The sequence below is a fragment of the Lepidochelys olivacea genome, assembly GCF_965140295.1.
Source record: "Lepidochelys olivacea isolate rLepOli2 genome assembly, chromosome: 3".
Taxonomy (NCBI): domain Eukaryota; kingdom Metazoa; phylum Chordata; order Testudines; family Cheloniidae; genus Lepidochelys; species Lepidochelys olivacea.
In genome coordinates this window covers 135,196,442-135,215,843 of record NC_140413.1, presented here as the reverse complement: position 1 = coordinate 135,215,843, position 19,402 = coordinate 135,196,442, and the positions used below count along the sequence as shown (strand labels likewise).

The following is a 19,402-nucleotide window of genomic DNA, read 5'->3' as shown; positions in this document are numbered from 1 at the left end:
AGGTGCTACCAAAAGGTGTTTAAAAAAACAAACAAAGCCAAGTCATCACCTCCCTACTCCCACTTGATATTCCTGTTATACATTAGCCCTTTTAGCCACGGCATTGGATTGGGAGCTAGTGTTGAGCTGCTTATTCACCATGGCCCCATGGGGCTAGTCTACACTCTAAGTGCTGCAGCTGCAGCACTTAGTGCAGACACTATTTACGCCTCCCTGAGAGGTGGTCGCTATGTTGACAGAAACCCTCTGGAACAGGGGCTTGGGTGGCTGGCTCCCTAGTGGTGAGATTGCCTGGTTCTCAGCCCCCTCTGACCGAGTGACCTTAGCCTTTAGGGCTGGGGAGAGAGGGACCTTGGCCCTCTCTCTCCACCAGGTCCCAGCCCAGCGGTCTGGATTGTGCCTTGCTGTGGTCCCAGGCTCCTTTGGGCATGGGCAGCCACAAGCTGGTGAGGACAAGACCCACAATCTCCCTGTAGGTTGGTTCTTAACCCATGGCCCACTTGTAGCCCAGTCGGCACACAGCTGCGGCCCATGTGATATTTTCAGGGCCACATAGATAGTAAATACCTAGCGTGGATGAGGCCCACATAACACAGAGAGAGCTGCATATGTGGCCCACGATGGTAAATAGATTGAGAACCACTGCTCTGGGGTTTTCCTCAGTCAGTTATCTCCCATGCTGGAGATTTCTTCAGTCTCCTTGGCTGGGAAACCAATGCTTACGTCCAGGTGGCTGCCCTGGTTCTCTGTCCCTTCAGGCAGGGAGACAGCAAGTTCCTGCCTCTTCACCAGTCAGCCCTGAACCTTTGAGCCAGGCTCCCTTCTTTTATTCTCTCTCCTTCCCTCCCCTCCCCCCTGCTCCCTCCCAGGCCTGGTGTTGGCTGCAGATATAGTGGAGTGGGGCTAGCTGGGCCAAAAGGCATTCTTTAAAACACTGGGTTTTCTGGCTGGCAGTTTTTCGGCTTCATCACATCCTACTCTCAACAGAGTGTTGTCTACATCAGGAATTAGACTGGTGTAACTGCATCGCTCAGAGGTTTGGAAAATCCACACCCTTAAGCAATAGTGTAGACCAGAGCTAAATATATTCAGATGTGCGTTAAGTCCTCTTCAGAGTCACAGTATGGGCTGTATCTTGGAAAGCAATAAATATAGCCTTTGTTCCTAGATATACAACCTTCCTGATTTTTAAAAAGTCCTTTGGAAGTTTGAACAATTAGTCACTTCAGATTTTCAGTTTCTGTGCTAGAGGTTGTAGTCTGTTTCAGACCTTGTTAAAACTGAAAGAGGTCACTCAAATTTTTGTGCTAGAGAAGCCTGATAAACTCCTTCAAAAAGCAGCCTAGAAAAGTTTCAGGTTAGTTACTTACCTTATTCTTCTGTAACAGTTCATCCTTAACATATAACCAAGCTATAACTTAACTCAGTTTATATGCTTCTCTTGAAAACTGTATATAAAAACGCAAAGTCAGTCGAATTTGCTTTTTAAAACCTTACAAAAAATGTCAGTTGGTTGCTATGGAAATTATTGTGACTTCAAACAGGATTATGGAATAGAGGTGGGGATAGAAACAGCAAGAGCAGTAATTCAAAATATCCTGCTTTCATGCAGAGTCTTTAAGAATAAAGAACAAGAAAAGAGACATACAGACGGGATTATACAGAAGCAGAATTATTTCTAAATAGAGCCATCAGCAGCTCTTAAGTGTTTGATTCAATAAAATGTTTGCTTTCTGTGGTGATACGTAATAATAATTATGAAAATACAATTTTTCTTTCCAAGGATTTCAAAGCACTTTGTAAACATTAATGAAGTCTTGGTAGCCCTGGAGATAGGTATGTATTATCCCCATTCTACAGATCTGAAAGCTGATGCAGAGAGTAGAGACTTACGGTTTTACAGGAAGTGCGTGGTGAAACTAGGACTAGAATCCAAATGCTTTGTTTTCTGGTCTGGTGCTCTGTTACTATTAAACTGTCAGATTTGTTTTATGCTAACCTAGAGTACCACATCGAATACCAAAATCTTCAAAGCAATAAAATGAGAAAATTAAATACAGTTTGAATTTGTGGTAATCACAGCACTTAAGTTCCTGAATTTGAGAGAGCCTACTTGATCCTTGATCCTGACCTGGCTAGCTTGATTTAAATCAGCAAGCAGGAAACCATGATTTAAATAATAAATTTTCATCTTGTTTTTTTCATATGTACCTTAGCTGCTTTTCTAAAGAAAAGTTGATTCTCATTATTAGCATAAACTTCAAAACATGTTTTGCAACAAAATATAGCCTTTACACTAAGTTTGGTACATTTTTGCTAGCCAGGACGATATGCTACACACTGTAAGCTATTCTGTAGCTTAATATGTTTGTTTAGATTTTTAATTTTTGCATTTTTAATGTGGTAGAAAATGAGACATTTCTCATTTATGAGTATTAACTTGTTATTTTTGTGAAGCTGCACCTGGATTGGAAATGAAATTCAGTTAAATGCACAAACAGCATTTTCATAGACTCATACAGGGTTGGAAGGGACCTCATGAGGTCATCTAGTCCAGCCCCCTGCGCAAAGCAGGACCAATCCCCAATTTTTGCCCTAGATCCCTAAATGGCCCCCTCAAGGATTGAGCTCACAACCCTGGGTTTAGCAGGCCAATCCTCAAACCACTGAGCTATTCATACCGCCATTTTAAAATGGTTCTTAGTTAAATAAGACTACCTTAATGTGCTGCAATTTATTAATGTTTTTATTTAAAACTGATTAATTAAACAGAGAAAGTATAATCTGTAGTTAGTGAATTGAACTGATTGTTTCTGGTCACCCTGTCCTTCAAGATTTTAGAAGTAGTTGTTCTCATTCTCACACTTCATTTTTATTAAGAGGATTGAAAGAGAGGAAACAAGTTTTCCTGCTTTTCAGCTCCCAATTGGTTTCTCAGCTTTGTATGAGCTAGTCATTGAACTGAACTAATTGAGTAAATTGAAAAGAAAATTTCCTCTCTGCACCTGAAGAAGAGGCTACTGCTGTCAAAAGCTGGTTGACTCTCATCTCTGGTTGGCACAAGATGAGGGAACAATGAAAAGATTCAACAGCTTTGTTTAAGGGGATAGCATCAACTGGAAATGGTTTTTAAAAAAAGGCAAATCTTAATCTTAGTTTCAAGTGTCATACCTGCTATGAAGGAGTTATGCCAATTTGTGACTTAACACTTTCTTAAACAAGTGTTTGTCGCCACTGTTGCTCTGTGAAGGCTCCTCACTTAAAGGAAACAACAGTAGAACCTCAGAGTTACAAACTCACCGGTCAACCACACATCTCATTTGGAACTAGAAGTACGCAATCAGGTAGCAGCAGGTTCTATTGTAACAGTGAAATTGAATATGCATCATGTTAGATACAAAGTTCAACAAACTGCATAAATTTATGTAGTCTGTTCTAATAATATGTGTTTCCTGAAAAATTTATACTTACAATAACAGGAACAATTAAGTTCATGTCCCTTTTTTGCTACGTTGCATAGTTGTAAAATAGGTTCCCTCTAGAGTTACTTGAAGTATAAACAGCAGCTTTCCCTATAGTATTCAGTGTAGTTTTGTTGACTGTGGCCCTGATCCTGCAGTAAGCTCTGTGAGCAGTTCTCCTGTGTGGAGCTCTCTGCAGTTGTGCTTAGCTATGAAAAAAATGAAGAAAGTCTTCCCCTCACAAGCTGGTCTGTCTCAAAACTCTTGAAGGCAGTACTTTAAGCCTTGTCCGTTTCTAATGTATGGACGCTTTATGTGGTGACAGTGAGAAGATTGAAAGTTTATTAGGAGAGCAGCAAAATAGTTTGTATTATGAGGAGGAATTTGTCAGATTTGGCTTCTGTGTAAGATAGTTGTAGACAAGTGGAAGTATATTAGGGCAGGTCTGCACTACAGTTGATATAATTTATGTCACTGAGGGGCGTGAAAAAGCCCCTCCTCTGTCCTCTGCAGCGATGCAAGTTTCACACTGTCCACACTGGCATTATGTCAGCAGGAGAGCGAGACATAGCTTCCGCTTCTTGCAGAGGTGGAGTAATTATGCCAACAGGAGAGTGCTTTCCCATTGGCATAATGCGTCTTCACCACATGCGCAGTTGCGCTGATGTAGCGCTGTAGTGTAGACTTGCCCTTAGAGGTACAAATGTGAAACTGAATGTAACTTGCAGTAGTGCAAGTAGTAATATTTTTTTGTGTTGGGTGTTAGAAGAGAAAATGTACTCTAAAAGTATTGAGCTAGATGTAAGGGGTTAAGATAGAAATCACTAGATTAAATGGTTATTTGGGTTTACAAGTGTTATCCAAAAGAAACTTGAACACCTGTTTTTCAGGGGCAATAGCCTTTATTATCACCCTGTTCAATAATCCGTCATCTCAAGCTAATCAGATTTAGTTGCATGACTTCTGCAGCATAGAGTCAAAATAGCTTAATAATTTGCCATCTCTGAAGAGGCAGTGGTTGAGACTGAATAGATCATGCTTACATTCTAACAAGTCTCAATAAAACTAAATTAAATGCTATAGTCTATCTGAATACCTTAAGCAGTCTGCTGCATAAGAAAACAAATTTAATTTACCAATAGGGGGTAGAAATCTGAATCTGATGTAAGATGATGGATTCCCTATAACCTTTAAAATTATTATTCATTTGGAGAATTGAAAGATCTGATTTAGATGGGGATTGAGTGACTGCTAGAGCTGGAGGCAGGAATTGCACAGTTGACTTTTGCTCCTCTAAGCAAACCTTGCCTCATATCTTGCTGTATTATCTTGGTTTTGGACCTTTGGTTTCCACTATTCAATTTTTTTTAAATGCTCATGGATTGGGGCAGCTAAGGCATGCTAAAATTTGAAGAATAGGTAAATGCAGCAAGTGCCAACTCAGCTGCAGCATGGGTGCATCCGACTTAAATTGTGGATGACATGCAGGGCATAAGAAGGCTTAACCCAGGGGTGGGCAAACTATGGCCCAGGGGCCACATCCGGCCCTTCAGACATTTTAATACGGCCCTCGAGCTCCAACTGGGTAGCAGGGTCTGGGGCTCGCCCCACTCCGCATGTGCTGTGGCTCCGTGCGGCTCTCAGAGCAGTGGCATGTTCGCCTCTGGCTCCTATGCATAGGGGCAGCCAGGGGGTTCCGTATGTTGCCCCCCGCCCCCAGCGCCGGCTCTGCAGCTCCCATTGACAGGAACTGTAGCCAATGGGAGCTGCAGAGGTGGTGCCTGAGGACGGGGCAGCATGCAGAGCCGCCTGGCCACGCCTCCGTATAGGAGCTGGCGGGGGGAACATGCCGCTTCTTCTGGGAGCTGCTTGAGGTAAGCGCCACCCAGAGCCTGTAGCTCTGACCGCCTCCTGCGCCCCAACCCCGTGCCCTAGCCCTGTTCCTCCTCCTGCCTTCTGAGCCCCTTGGTCCCAGCCCCGAGCACCGTCCTGCGACCCAACCCCCTGCCCCAGTCCAGAGCCCCCTCCCACACCCTGAACTCATTTCTGGCCCCACCCCAGAGCCCTCACCCTCTCCCACACCCCAATCCCCAATTCTGTGAGCATTCATGGCCCGCCATACAATTTCCATACCCAGATGTGGCCTTCAGGCCAAAAAGTTTGCCCATTCCTGGCTTAACAGGTTCCTCTCTTAAAGGTGACCTGCAAAGTATTTTAGTTTAAAAAGTTATTGAGGAATGCAGTCTTTTCTGCTTGATTTTGACTTTAGAAGAAAATCAGGCATGTCAAGCTTGGTCTTTTTTTTTTTTTATTTCTTTTTCTTTTTTTTAAACTTTGAGGACCTGTTTGGGGATCTAGGCATATTTGTGAGCTGTAACACATTAGTTAAAGGAGAGATAATGTTTGAATTCTTCACAGCCTGAAAAAGTTATTGAACTTAAAAAGGTGTTAACCCTAAAGGGTTTTTTAAAATTCTGACCAAAAATCTTGCCCTTTTCAACAGCTCAATTATCATTCTTTTGGCTCTTCTGAAATCATTTCACTAAGTTATGCAGTTATCAAACCCTTCCATCCTAGAAAGGACCTGAATTTCTAATGTTAAAAGAACTAAGACTTTCAGACCTCCTTTACATAACAAGTAAAAGAATTTCCAAGCCCCATCTTCCCCTCTTTCTCCCCCCACCCCGCACGCGCACACACACATTACCTTCAAAACGGCTGAGCTGGCTTTCCTCCTGAGCATGTCTGCTACGTTTGTTGGTTTAAGGCTTAATCTTGTTTCTGTGTGGCTTGCTCAGAACATCCTATGTGGTGTGTGGGGTACAATGAGGAACACAGATTAGGATATAAATTATATAATTTAGGTGAATATATAAAGCTCTTGGGAATCCTGAATAAAAGGCAGCATATAGAAGTAATATTAGTTACTATATGACATGCCACAGACTTTAGAATCATTCAGATTCAATAATATTGCACAATTGTGCAAGAAGGTACAGTGACGATCTCATCCTACATAGCTAAAGAGAGCTGACCTCATTAACAGTCCCAAAAGAAGCTATGTAAGAACAAAGTGTCACTTTCTCTTGATCTTCAGATGCTAATTTTTAAGTGTTCCTATTTGTTCTGAAGTGTTTTCAAATCTTTAGCTCCTCCATCTCATTTGAAAGATCAGAACTACAGTGCTGGATTGATGTCTAACTGTAGGAGAGATGGCTTTTTCTGTGGCATGGGTGTCTAACTGTCAATCCTATGATGCAGTGTTTCCCAAACTTGGGACGCCACTTGTTCAAGGAAAGTCCCTGGTGGGCAGGGCCAGTTTGTTTACCTGCCCTGGCCGTGGTTCGCCGCTGCAGGTCAATGGGGGCTGCGGGAAGCGGCGTGGGCCGAGGTGGCCTGGAGCAGCGAACCGCAGCCAGTGGGAGCCGCGATCGGCTGGACTTGCAGATGCGGCAGCTAAACAAACCGGCCCGGCCTGCCAGGGGCTTTTCCTGAACAAGCAGTGTCCCAAGTTTGGGAAACACTGCTATGACGCATAATCAGTTTGAAGGCTGAAGCTGAATCACTCCAAAAGGATTGTTGGGTGCCAAAGAAAATTCAGCCACTGAATTGGTGGAAATTGATAACAGGTCACCTAGAGACAGCTTGTATTTAAGTGGTAAACCAGCTTTAACAGCAATAACCTCCCCTCTATATGTAGAGGGACTATTTTCTTCAACTAAACTACATAACAGTTCATTTGAAGTTGAGGAACTAGTGAGCTAAGAGAGCAAAGAAGCTAGTCTTCCTATTTCAATTAAAGAATTAAGCACCAGATAAAGCTGTATTCTAGAAAGCCTAGTGGGTAACACTAATTACAAAAGTATTTTCTTCTTGGTTATTAGTTTCTCATTTCATTTTAAAGCTGATCATTTGTTTTGATGCTGGTCAATTTTCTGCAAAAGAAGCAATGTGTTGAGGATCAAAGAACACCATAGCTTCAAAATTACTCCAGGTTTGTTTACAGTGCCTAAATGAGGTTGTGCTGTATCATACATGTGAATCCCACTATGATGATGCACAAGACTGACACAGGAAGTTTTTAAGTTGCTGACAAAGCTAGTCCTGCAGTAAATATTCACTCTGCCCTCTTTGGGCCCCTGCAGCAGATTCCTTTCTGAAACAATGTGGAGTGCCTCTTTTAGTTAGTCTTCATCCACCTCACTTCCTTGGTTAGTACCATTAGTTTGTTTGGCTGAGGTTGATTTTTAAATTAGCCCAGATATGGAAGTGTGGAACTAATGAGCAACAGGAAGAAATCCATATATACCACCCATTGTTATAATTTTCACACACACACATGTCAGTATAAGAACCTACAGCACAATGTACATTTTAGCACAAATAGATAATCTCTGAGCAGTTGTGCATTCTCCAGTCCTCTATTAGCAAAATAATAATAAATTTAGTGTTACTGGTCCTACTGTATCCACAAGCACAGATCCAATGGCATATTAAAAGCATAGCTCCAGCAGGCCCTTGGGCCTGTGCTCTCGATAAGTTACTCTCAACAGGCCATCAGTCATGAAAAGCTTTGCCTGCAGCTTTGCTCATCAATCTCCTTAAGAGGACAAATTTAGTTTAACTACAATCCGTATTTAATCTAATGCAGTCCCTGGATTTCTCGCTGATCCCAGACAGAAAATATAGGTGTTTCCTGCTACAGCAGCCATACTCTGGTTTCAGTCAGTGAGTTAGAGAAACTTCTGGCAGACGGCTTCCAGTTTCAGGCTCCTCCTATCAGAGAGCTCTTCTTAAAGTGACAAAACTTGTAATAGGTCATTTGTCATAACACTTCCCAAGGCTGGTGGCAATTGCATAGCTATTTAATACAGTGTTATCATAGAACTGATTTATTTAATTTGATAGTTTTTAATGATCTTTTTATAAGCCCCCTAAGCTCAAGTACCTTAGTTTTAACAAACAGACTTTAGAACCATTTCTCTTTTATTTAAAGAGACTTCCATTCTGTCACAGAGGTGCATCAGTGTGTACTGCTGTTACTTTGGGAAAGTTGGATTATCAGGTCCATGCTGAGAAAAATAACTCCACATAACTATCTGGTCATAGCAGATGTCAAAAACAGTTATAATTACTTATTGCAGCACACATAGCATATCTCATACAGAAATCTTTCTTACATGTGAGTGTGTAAACTGGGAAAGTTCAGCTGAGTTTCTCTTTAATTCTTCTGGCAGGCGTGGGATTCCAAGTGTTTCAGGCTTCACACTGTGGCCCCTGCATTTTACACTGCCCTCTGGAAGGCATGACTCTTGCAGCACCTGTCACTGTGCTGCCACAGCTACTTCTAAGAACACTCACTGGGGTAGAGGTGGAAAGGATTCTGAATGCCATGGGGAAACAGGGGAAGTTACTGTAGATAGTCTGCAGTAATTTGGGCAAGATTCCCCTCTGAACTTGAGGGTTGAGGAGAGGGAATCAGATCCCCACCAGATTCTGACCCCCACCTATAGCCAATGATTTTAGTTTATTGTTCATTTACTGTGTGGTTATAATTAACTAACATGTTATGTCATATATAATCATTGTATGCTAAATAGAGTTAAACTTTAGGATTATAGAAGTATAAGATTGATCAGTATGTAGAGTAGAGGTGGGCAAACTACAGCCTGTGGGCCACATCCGGCCCACGGGCCCGTCCTGCCTGGCCCTTGAGCTCCCTGCTGGGGAGGCCAACCCGCCGTGTTGTCCCCCCTCCTCACAGCTTCAGCTCGCCATGCCTGGCAGCGCAGCTGTGAAAGCCGCAAATGTGCTACTTCTGGAGCACCAGGACTGGAAGCTGTAAGTGGTACACCCTGTAAGTAGCACATTCCTACAGGGAGCAATTTAATGCATTACACCCAGGTAGGGAAGGCGGTGCCTCCCCAAACAGCCTGGCCCCTGCCCCCTATCCGCCCCCTCCCACTTTCCACCCCCCTCAAAACCCCTGACCCATCCAACCTCCCCTGCTCTTTGTCCCCCGACTGCCCCCCTGGGACCACACCCCCTATCCAGCCCCCCTGCTCCCTGTCTGCCCCGACCCCTATCCACACCCCTGACAGGCCACCTGGGACTCCCACGCCTTTCCATCCCTCCCCCACTGTTCTCCGTCCACTGACCACCCCTCTTCTCCCCCCCTTCCCCCAAACCTCCGCCCCATCCAACTGCCCCTGTTCCCTGTCCGCTCCCTGGGACCCCCTGCCCCTTATCCAGCCTCCCCGCTCCCTTACCATGCCACTCAGAGCACCAGGACTGGCAGCCGTAAGTAGTACACTGTAAGTAGCACATTCCTATGGGGAGCAATTTATAACACCACACCCATCGGTCCATACAGTTTCAGAATCCCGATGTGGCTCTCAGGCCAAAATGTTTGCCCACCCCTGATGTAGAGGGAATACATTTTTTCCTAAATTAACACCTGGATACACTACAAAATACAACAAGGCATCAGGCAACAAACCCTTGCTCTTGTTCAAATCTATGCACAGCACGGGGACTCTGAGGTTAGGGAGGAAGTGAGTGAGTATGTTGTGGAAGTGGCACTCCTCTCTTCCTCAGTACGTCAAGAACTACGTGGGGGCTTAGGGCCTTAGTTAATGTTAATATGGTGATATCAGTCTGCCTCAATAATATTCCTTCAATAGGGTTATTTTACCAAGTGAAGCGAAATGATGCTTACTACAGTCAGTCTTCACTAATTATACATCTGTTGGTCCCTGTAAACGAGTTCAATGTTTATTGGTCAGCAGTGGGTACACAATATTTAATACTTATAGCGCTTTCTATGCATAAAGTCCTGTACACATGCTAACTGACCTTCAGAACCAATATTTATCTCAATGGTGACTGTAGGCCTGAATCCTTAACTAACAGAAGCTTTATGCTCTACAGAAGGTGAGCTTTCAAGATTGTGAAGCAATTAGCCAGCCCACAAACATGCCAGAAAACTTTTTGTGACTGGTTAAAATGGTGTGTCCTACTCCTGTTAAGAGAAGATCTGGGAAAAAATTTTGATTGGTGTCAGGATTGTAGAAACAGGTGCTTTTCATAGGAAATCAAGTTCATATAAAGGAAAGGCTAGGACTACTATGGAGAATTAAGTGTATTGAAAGTATTCCGGACACATGCTTGAAATAATGTATCAATTTAAGACGAAGTTTTGAGACTAATCAGTGCCATAAAATGTCTATTTTAAATAGTGAGGAGTTTAAGGAATGAATGTTAATTTAGTGAGCACAGTAGGCATCAAACAAAAAGGTATGTTATATCAGAGAGCAGATGACACATTATAAAGTGCCCCTTGAGGTTTTGTAGGTAAGGTTGAACTGACTTTTCTCTTGAAGCAGGGATTCATCCGCTTCTGTATAAAGAATTCAGCATATCCTCAAATTATAAAATCTTACTGAATATATAGAATGTGGTATGTATTTGTGGCTTAAATGCTAAAGGTCCTCTTCCAGCCCCCAAAGACAAGGGCTTCAGTCTGGCTCATTCCCAGCACACTAGGAATTTATATTTTTAAGTTCAGGTTCTTTTCTGGGGCTCAGTAGAAAAAAGATCTTTGTGCGTCTTCCTCCAAGAAAATAGATTAGGTATGGTAGTCATACGTTCCCAAGACCTTCCACTGGAATATGTGGAATGGCCATCTAACTGATGTAGCAGTAGCTGATGTCAGTAGTATGTGTCTGCCTATGTGTGTTCACATGGGATAGGTTCGAGCATGGGTAGTCGTGTAGGCTTAGATAAGACCTACAGCATTTCCATAAAGTAATCTTATTAGTCTGATATTTACCTTTTTAAGTTAGGAAAGTTTGGGGGTATGAAGAAGCTGTAAACATTCCTATAATCTTTTAAAGGTATCAGTATTTGCAAGAAATTTAAGGGGGTATTTTCTAATTTAGATTTTTACTATCCGCAAAAGAGCATTCACCACAGACTTTGGACACACTTCACAAATTTAAAACAGACTAACAGTTGACCTACTGAGAGCACTACCCCAGCCACACCAAGCTTATTACTGTTGGAGGGTGTCCCCACCCTTCCCCAATTACAGCCATTATGTTTCTGTTATAGCTGTAATATCAATCATCTTGTGTTTGAGGACTGATAGTCATGGAAGTGTTTGGGAGATTAAAGGCACCTTGTGTTCCTCTCTCTTCCAGGCCATTGATGAGCCTCCATATTTGACAGTGGGCACTGATGTGAGTGCTAAATATAGAGGAGCCTTCTGTGAGGCCAAGATCAAGACAGCAAAAAGACTCGTCAAAGTCAAGGTATGTAGTTTTCCTGTTAATTTTTCAGAAAAATTAATGGATATTCTGAATGCCATAACATGCAGATACACTTTACTCATGATACACTCAAGGGGCTTAGTCACACCCACTACTCAACTCCCCTTCCATGCTGACTGGCACTGAAAAAAGGTGTGGCATTTAGGGCTCCTGCATGTGATACCTAACCATCCCTTCAGGAGCATCATGCCTATTTCTTTTCTACAGGCAGTGTTTTCAGTCGTTCTTCCTGTGATATTCCTTTATGCCTGCCTCCCACACTGTGGCCTCTAAAGCCACAGGCTGGTCGTACAGTTATAGTCTTGGGACTTGTCTAAGCAAATAGTTAGTGTATGGCAAGTTTGGGAAGTAAATGTGCCTCATACTAGCTTGCCAGACCCTAGGGGACTGTGTGGACCCTGCTGATGCTCATTAAAGGGTCCCCCATGTATTTTATCTACTTCCACTTTGAAAGACATGCTTTTGCATTCCAACTTGGCATGTACTATCTGTTTGTATAGACAAGCCTTAAGATAATGAGATGTAGTTCATTTTACATTTATTTTTCCATATTTAGACTTTTACAGGTAGGTTTAAGGCAGTGCTTTTTAGGAACACATGACTTTGCCATTTAGCAGACTACTACTGCTTCAGAGAAAGGAGAGGCCTCTTCCATCTTCAGATGAAGCATCTAGTTAACTGTTAAATGCTATTCATATGTGGACAGGAATTCCTTCCTGATCCCTAAGCTGTCCAGTTGATAGTCGAAGCAATCAGTAAAAAGCAGATACAGTCAATATGTATGTTGTAGAGGGAATACACAGTATAGCTTTTAAAGACTTTTATAAAATTGTTAAAATACAACTAGAAGTATAGAGGGCAATTTCTGGACTTGTCTTGAGCAGTTAAGTCTATTATCGATCATCTAAGTTTGTGTGTTTGGCTAATTGTACTAGGAAAGCGCCTGCTCAAGTTTTCTTATCCATGCCTATGAAAAGCGCAGTGGAGAAAGCTAGGAGGGATCAAGAATTAAGGAAAACTCAGTGCTGTAATACTATCTGTTGCTAAATTGCATCTGAGCTATTGTGACAAAACACTTAATTGAATAATGAATCTTCAAGAAAATGTTTTTGCCACTATAGCTCAGCTGAAATCTAGGAGCAGAATATTACAGTACTGAGCTTTTCCAAAAGTGCTCCTGATCCCTGCTAGATCCCTCCATTGGGTTGCATGGTTGGAATAAATGAAACACCAAAGTAAGTTTTCATCGTTGTTGTAGTGAGCACTTGATTGTTTTCTGCTATTACTGACTTGGATTATAAAGTGTTTGACTCCAGTTGCATGACTTACCTCTGTATAGACAGCCACTGCCTTAGGCTCTCAGCTGGTGTCTGCTGTAATGGTAGACAGCTAACACTCATCCAAAATATAGGGTGTATTTTAAAAAAAACTTTAACGAAATATGGTGCTAACAGAACAGTTCACAAAGTTGTTGCAACATGAACAGTTTAAGGATTTCTCCTCCAGTTTAGTGAAATCTGTTAGGAAAGCCCTCCAGTGTCCCTAAGCATTTAATATAATTTGACTTTATTTATTAAAAGTGTGCATTTACAGAGTGGATTAGACATTCTGTAAAAGGAAGCTGCCTTCAGTATGAACAAACAATGGGTGGAAAGTGTAAACTTACACCTTATTGATCTCTATGAAATGATAGACACAGGAAAGGCAGTGAGGGTGGGATATAAGTGAGACCCACTAGCCTGTGCTATGAAGACCTTCCATAAAAAGTTATCACAAAACAGATTTTATGGCCTGACGATTACCTGAAGCATCTCCTGAAAGTGGTAGAATAAATCTTTGTTGCCTCTGTCTTATTTTATTAACATCTGAAAACATCCATCACCTGCCCCAGTTAGTCTTAATAAAACCGTTTTATACAAGAACTACAAGGACATTTTAATATGGATAATGTCAGGTTCACATAGGCTGAGGCAGAATTTAACACAAGGGGCAATAAACTATAATTTAGTTAATCTGAGATGTTGGTGTGCATAGTTGTGACAGGTGCAGTCATAGCAGGACCAAAGGATGCAGTAGGCTGAAGTGACTCCATCTCCACCAACTGTCTCGTGAATGTGATAAGCAACTATGTAAAAGTAGCTCCACTTGAACCCTCAAAACAATGATCTACTACACTGTAACCTGTGAGGAGCTGCCAAAGCCTGCACACATGCTCTGGTCAGATCTGCCTATAGCATGTGTACAAGGAAGAGTACTGCCCTGACCCTCTGAACTACCATTGCCTTAAGATCCTGTGGGAAGGACTAAACTCCACTCATTAGTTTTTGTGTGATTAACACAATGGAATCATAGTTACAGATCACATTCTAGGCTGAATTTTGGTTTGTTTTTTTTTTAACTTAAAGGATTCTTATATTTTTCATTCTAGTAGTCATATTTTTAAATGACATTTGCTGAGTTATTTCTTTAACAGCACCACTGAGTTTAAAACTATTAAATATAATTAAGTACAGGAATTGTGTTAGAAGTAAAATAAAAATCTTGACTTGCAGTTTCTGTAAGGTTTCCAGCCTGCCTTGATAAATAGCCACTACCACTAAGTAATATTTTCTTTGAGTGGTAGCTTTATACAGGTTTCACTGCATGCAATTCAACCACACTGGGCTAGTGCATAAAAACCTGAAAGTGAAATAGACTAGAAACTTACTATAAATAGATGATACTAACTTATCTTTATGGTCTGAACTACCATGATTGTTAGCTTCCTGGGGCAGTGATTGTCTCTTCACTACACATTTATGCAGTCCTAGGACAGTCGAGTCCCAGTACCTATTTGGGACCTTTAAGTGCTACAGCAGTGCAAGAAGTTAAAATAGACTAAAGTAAAATAGTGATGTTCCTAAGTCTATTTTAAATTTGAGATGTTTAACAAATAAGGAGTTTAAAAAGTTCTTTAATCTAACAGTGATGCCTAATTTTCCCAAAAGTTATTCAACTCTTTCTGGCACACTCTTGATTTTTAAAGATTTTCAGCTGACCCTTGGCCATATGGGAATTTTTCATCACTAGCTGACTGCTTCTGAATTTTTTTTGGTTGCCACATTTTTCCCTACCCCCAGTTGTTTGTAGCCTCTTTTCCAGTCTCCTATCACACATAAGGGAGTCATCTTCCTTTTAAGCAATTCTACCTTCCTTACCAGGGAAATCAAAATTATCTTTATAACATGAATTTTAGCTTTGAGATTCTGTTTAAATGTCATCAGCATGGTCTATTTTACATAATTCGTGTAGGAAGGTAGCAACAGGCTTTTCAGGGCTAGAAATGACTTACTTGCTATATAACAAGTAGCTTTAGCTGTTCTCTTTTCCTCTCTTCCCCATTTAACTTAGACGTGTATTTCTAGAAGCGGTTGTAGGTCTTGTATAAAAAAATTCCTATATAAAAGGCCCAAGAACTTAACATAATTCAAGTTTTTTAGCAAAGAACCATTATTTCTGCATCAACTTCCATTCAACTCAGTAAACTGAATTAAATATTAAAGCAAATAATCAGTTCAGTATTTTTTGTTAATGGTATTGAAGTCATTTTTGGAATGTCTCACTTTTACACTTCCCCCAACTCTTACGGGTGCTACAGAATTTTGTAACAGTGCAACCGTATTATAGATATTGAAGTGGGAGACAGCTGAGATTTGGAGCAGTTTGGGCTTCTGAAAGGTGTAGGAGGCAGTGAAGTTTCATGGTTCAAAAAGCAGAGGCTTTTGGAATGGAGATGGTGGCTCATTTCCTCCCCCCTCCCACAAGATAGGGTTGGGCATGAACTTAGTTTTACCCAGTTCTCCCATCTTTACCCTATCACCAATATAAACTGCTGCACCCAAAGCTAAGCATGTTAGTTGAAGGTTTTAGTGATCATTTTTTAAGTAGTTATGACATGTAAATAATCTTGTTAGTTAGTGCCTAATTAAGTTAGTTAGTGCCTAATTAAGATGAATGAGGGCAGTTCATACTTCGAGCTATTTTTCCAGCTAGTTCAGTTAGACTTGACACACCATTGCTCAAGTAATTTTCTTCCCAGCAGTGAAGGCTAGAAACTTAATTTTTAAAAAAAAGTTAGATTTTTTTCTTCCAAAATCTCTGGCAAGGGGTCGTTTCTTTAACTAGTTTGTTAGCATTAAACACAAGGCCTCCTGCATGTCAAGTTCCTGGACCATTAATTGTTGGTACATCTACACTGAATTATAAAAAACCCAAATACAGTATTATGTATACAGATAACTTCATGACTATCTTCCTTCGTTTACCCTTTTGTAAGTAGGATACAACAGTTTAAGTTCCTCCGGGTGAATGTGGTGTTTCCAGTCTGTCCAGATACCTGCTTTGTCTGGAACTACAGTCTTAAACAGTCACAACTGAAATTAGACTGCTTGCATGTTGAAGTACAAGGATCCATCCTATCATTCATACTTGTACAGAAGCCATAGTACCTGAGTTTCTCCAAGTTTTACAAATATGGGGTTAAGAATTAGTCTTTAAGAAAGCTACCTGCTTCAGAATATTTCCATCTTACACAAAGTGCAGTGGGTATGTGTGACAGAGTTTGAGGGTGTAAATCCAGGCCATTAAGAGGTTGTATCACCACTTGCCGTTGCTACTCTTGGTGCCTGTCTGTGCTTTGCTGCTGTAGCTCCCAGCCTGGGATGCTCACAATCAGCCTACAGGCATGCAGATCACACCTTGAGTGTCTGTGTGCCAGACAGCCCTGGTTCAGCAGCTCTGACATCAGCAGCCTGTCTACAATCCCACTTTGACTTCAACTGCAAGGTGACCCCCACACACCCCTACACCCAGATTTCTCCAAAATCATGTGCTCTGCAATGTCCAACCCTCTCCCGAACATTTTAGAGGAACAAACAAACCATATTATTTCTCTGAAGACACGAAAGCATATCGCTGCTCAATAACTTTATTGGGGTAAATACTCCCCTTCATTTAAATAGTACACTGAGTTGGTTTATAGTAAAAATAAAATTTATTAACAACAGGACATAGGTTAAGTGATGCCAAGTAAAAAGAATAAAGTTAGAAAGGATTAAAACCCCCCAAAATGTGAAAATATACATCTAAAAGTCTGAAACTTAATCCAGCAAGATGTACAGGCTTTGTGCAAGATGGCTTCTCTCACCAGTCTCCCTTCTTCCTAGCCATGGCTGACTTTCTCTCAGTCAGGAAGTTCCAGAAAAGCACAAGGGGCTGACTTCCCTTGTCTTCCTAGGTGAAAAGATCTTTGCCTAAACAGGTTTCTTACCTATATTTAGTTTCAGAGACTTCAACCCCCCTTTGGTTGAAGGACCCATCTTTCTCAGTTCCTAAGAGTGCCTTTCCCTTGTGTCTGTCTAGTAATGGATGCCAAAGATGGTCTTTGGTCTTTGCTTAACTTCAGGGTGGATTTGATTTAAATCAGATAGATTTAAATCATTATTAAATCACTAGTCCGGAAGACTCAATTTAATCATGGATTTCGGCATAAAAGTGCGTTCTTGTGGGTTGTTATAACCTTAATACATATTCTTCACAACTCAGAGATAGATGTAGGCTTCATTTTTAGAAGGTACACTCTGTACATTTTTAAAGTGATTTATTTTGAAAACTTTTCAGATTAGTTTTACAGTTATATCAGAAAATGAATAATTGTTTGGTTATTTAATTTACAAAAGGTAATTGAAGCAGATATTTATGAAGTCATTGGGAGGTGAACGATCTCCAATTCAACAGGTTAATCATTAATATTTGGATGATTTTCTTCCCATGCTGTATGAAGAGGAGAACATCACCAGACAGACATTTAAATTGTTTTATTAAACTAAAACAACAACATTATGTATTCTGTATTTTTTTCTTCAACAGCACACACATAATATTTTAACAAAACAAGCATATACATTTTGAATTTAGTTAAACATTCAAGTATTTTAAAATCAGGTTTGTTTTTGTTAAAATTGTTTTTAACTAAAATAGTTAAATGAAATATTTAAAAAAAAAAAAAAACCCAAAAATCGACTATGTCAGCCAGGTCAACATGAGAAACTTAAAATATTGGCTTCTGCAGCTAACTCAGTCGTCTTCACCTTCATTTTCCTGTTTGTTCATAATCTGGAAAAGAAAAACAAGCTTTCCTGCTTTTTCAGGACCTAAACAATTTCTCAATTTGGAATGAATTAGTCCAAAGGAAGAAAATATTCTTTCTATACCGGCAGAAGAAGCTACTGCTGTTAAAAGTGAGATTATCACTTCAACAGTCTCTAAATACAAGTGCTTAAGTGACTTCCACCAGTTCACTGGTGTGACTTTCTTTAAATCATCATCAGCAAACATATATTTCTTGAATGGTTCACCCTTAGGGCTGAGGTTTATTATAGTTGGCGACATGGAGGGATGATTTATGGATGTCCATGTCATAGCCAACTCCTCGTCTTCAGCAGTTAAGGTTTGACCATGGTACTGAGTATTGAGAATATTTGCAAGAAAATGAGCTGGAGATAGTGCTTGTCCAATTCATTTTTTTAATGCTTGTAATTTAACTGTCATTGCTCATTGCTCTTTTTAAGATCTCACTCAGTTCCTTCCAGATTTCAACAGCATGAGCAATAAAACAGCTATTTCCCTGCATTTTGTTCAAGACTACAGAAATAGGCTTCAGGGTACTCAATATGTGTTCAACATTTCTCTTAAGCCCAATGTTGAGAGCTTCAGCTGTGACTGTGAACAAAATCGTGAAAAAATAAATGGCACTAACTGTCATCAGATTAGGCCAGTTCTTAATATAGTGCTCAAAACAGTCCACTACTGAGTTTCATCACACGTCTTGTGGGAGAGTTAGCTTGGTTCCTTCCACTTTTTTCAGAGCAGCTGCTGCAAAGTGGTAGTTACGGAAGTATTTTGCAATTTGAACAACATTAGCCTTTGTTTCTGGAACACTGAAATCTTTAGCTAGGAGAAGCAACAAATGAGCACTGCAACCGTATGTTATTAGCTTGGGACTCTCTTCACTCTCTTCTAAATAATTTCTTCTCATCTTGGATACATTTGCAGCATTGTCTGTGACCAAGCTGTATACTAGACATTTGAATTTTTTTCCACAGTTTGTTATAGCTTTTACTGCTGCTACTTGTAAGTATTCTGCTGTATGTGCATTTCCTGATGTATCGATGATTTCTGTAAGGAAGACATTCCCTTCTTCTGTTGTCACACAAGCACATACAACAGGATCATTGTGGACATTGCTCCACCCATCAAGACTCAGGTTAACAATTTCATCCTTTAGACCTTTTGCACACTGCACAATTTCTCTTTCATACACTTTATCCAGCAATTTGCTTGTGACATCTGTTCTGTTGGGTGGACTGTATCCTGGTCTTAATGACTGAACCATGTTAATGAAGTGTGGGTTCTCAATCATATGGAAAGGAGAGCTTACTGCAGAAACAAACGGGGCAATTTTTTCATCAGTTACCTCTTTTTGTAATCTGCTGGTTCTTATATCTATGGTTGTTTCTGGATGATCGAGATTTTTTTTTCTTTTTGCTACAGGTGATATACTGTGGCTATGTG

General features: G+C 40.8%; 1 protein-coding gene across 2 annotated transcripts in view; it reads left to right on the top strand.

The window, feature by feature from the left end:
- The window catches only part of ARID4B (AT-rich interaction domain 4B), a 139,820-nt gene that overhangs the window by 23,620 nt on the left and 96,798 nt on the right, over positions 1-19,402 (top strand). For both annotated transcript variants that reach the window (XM_084623731.1, XM_084623730.1), the window contains exon 3: positions 11,663-11,773. In XM_084623731.1, the coding sequence (XP_084479857.1) occupies positions 11,663-11,773 (111 nt within the window). The remainder of the gene's footprint in view (positions 1-11,662; positions 11,774-19,402) is intronic.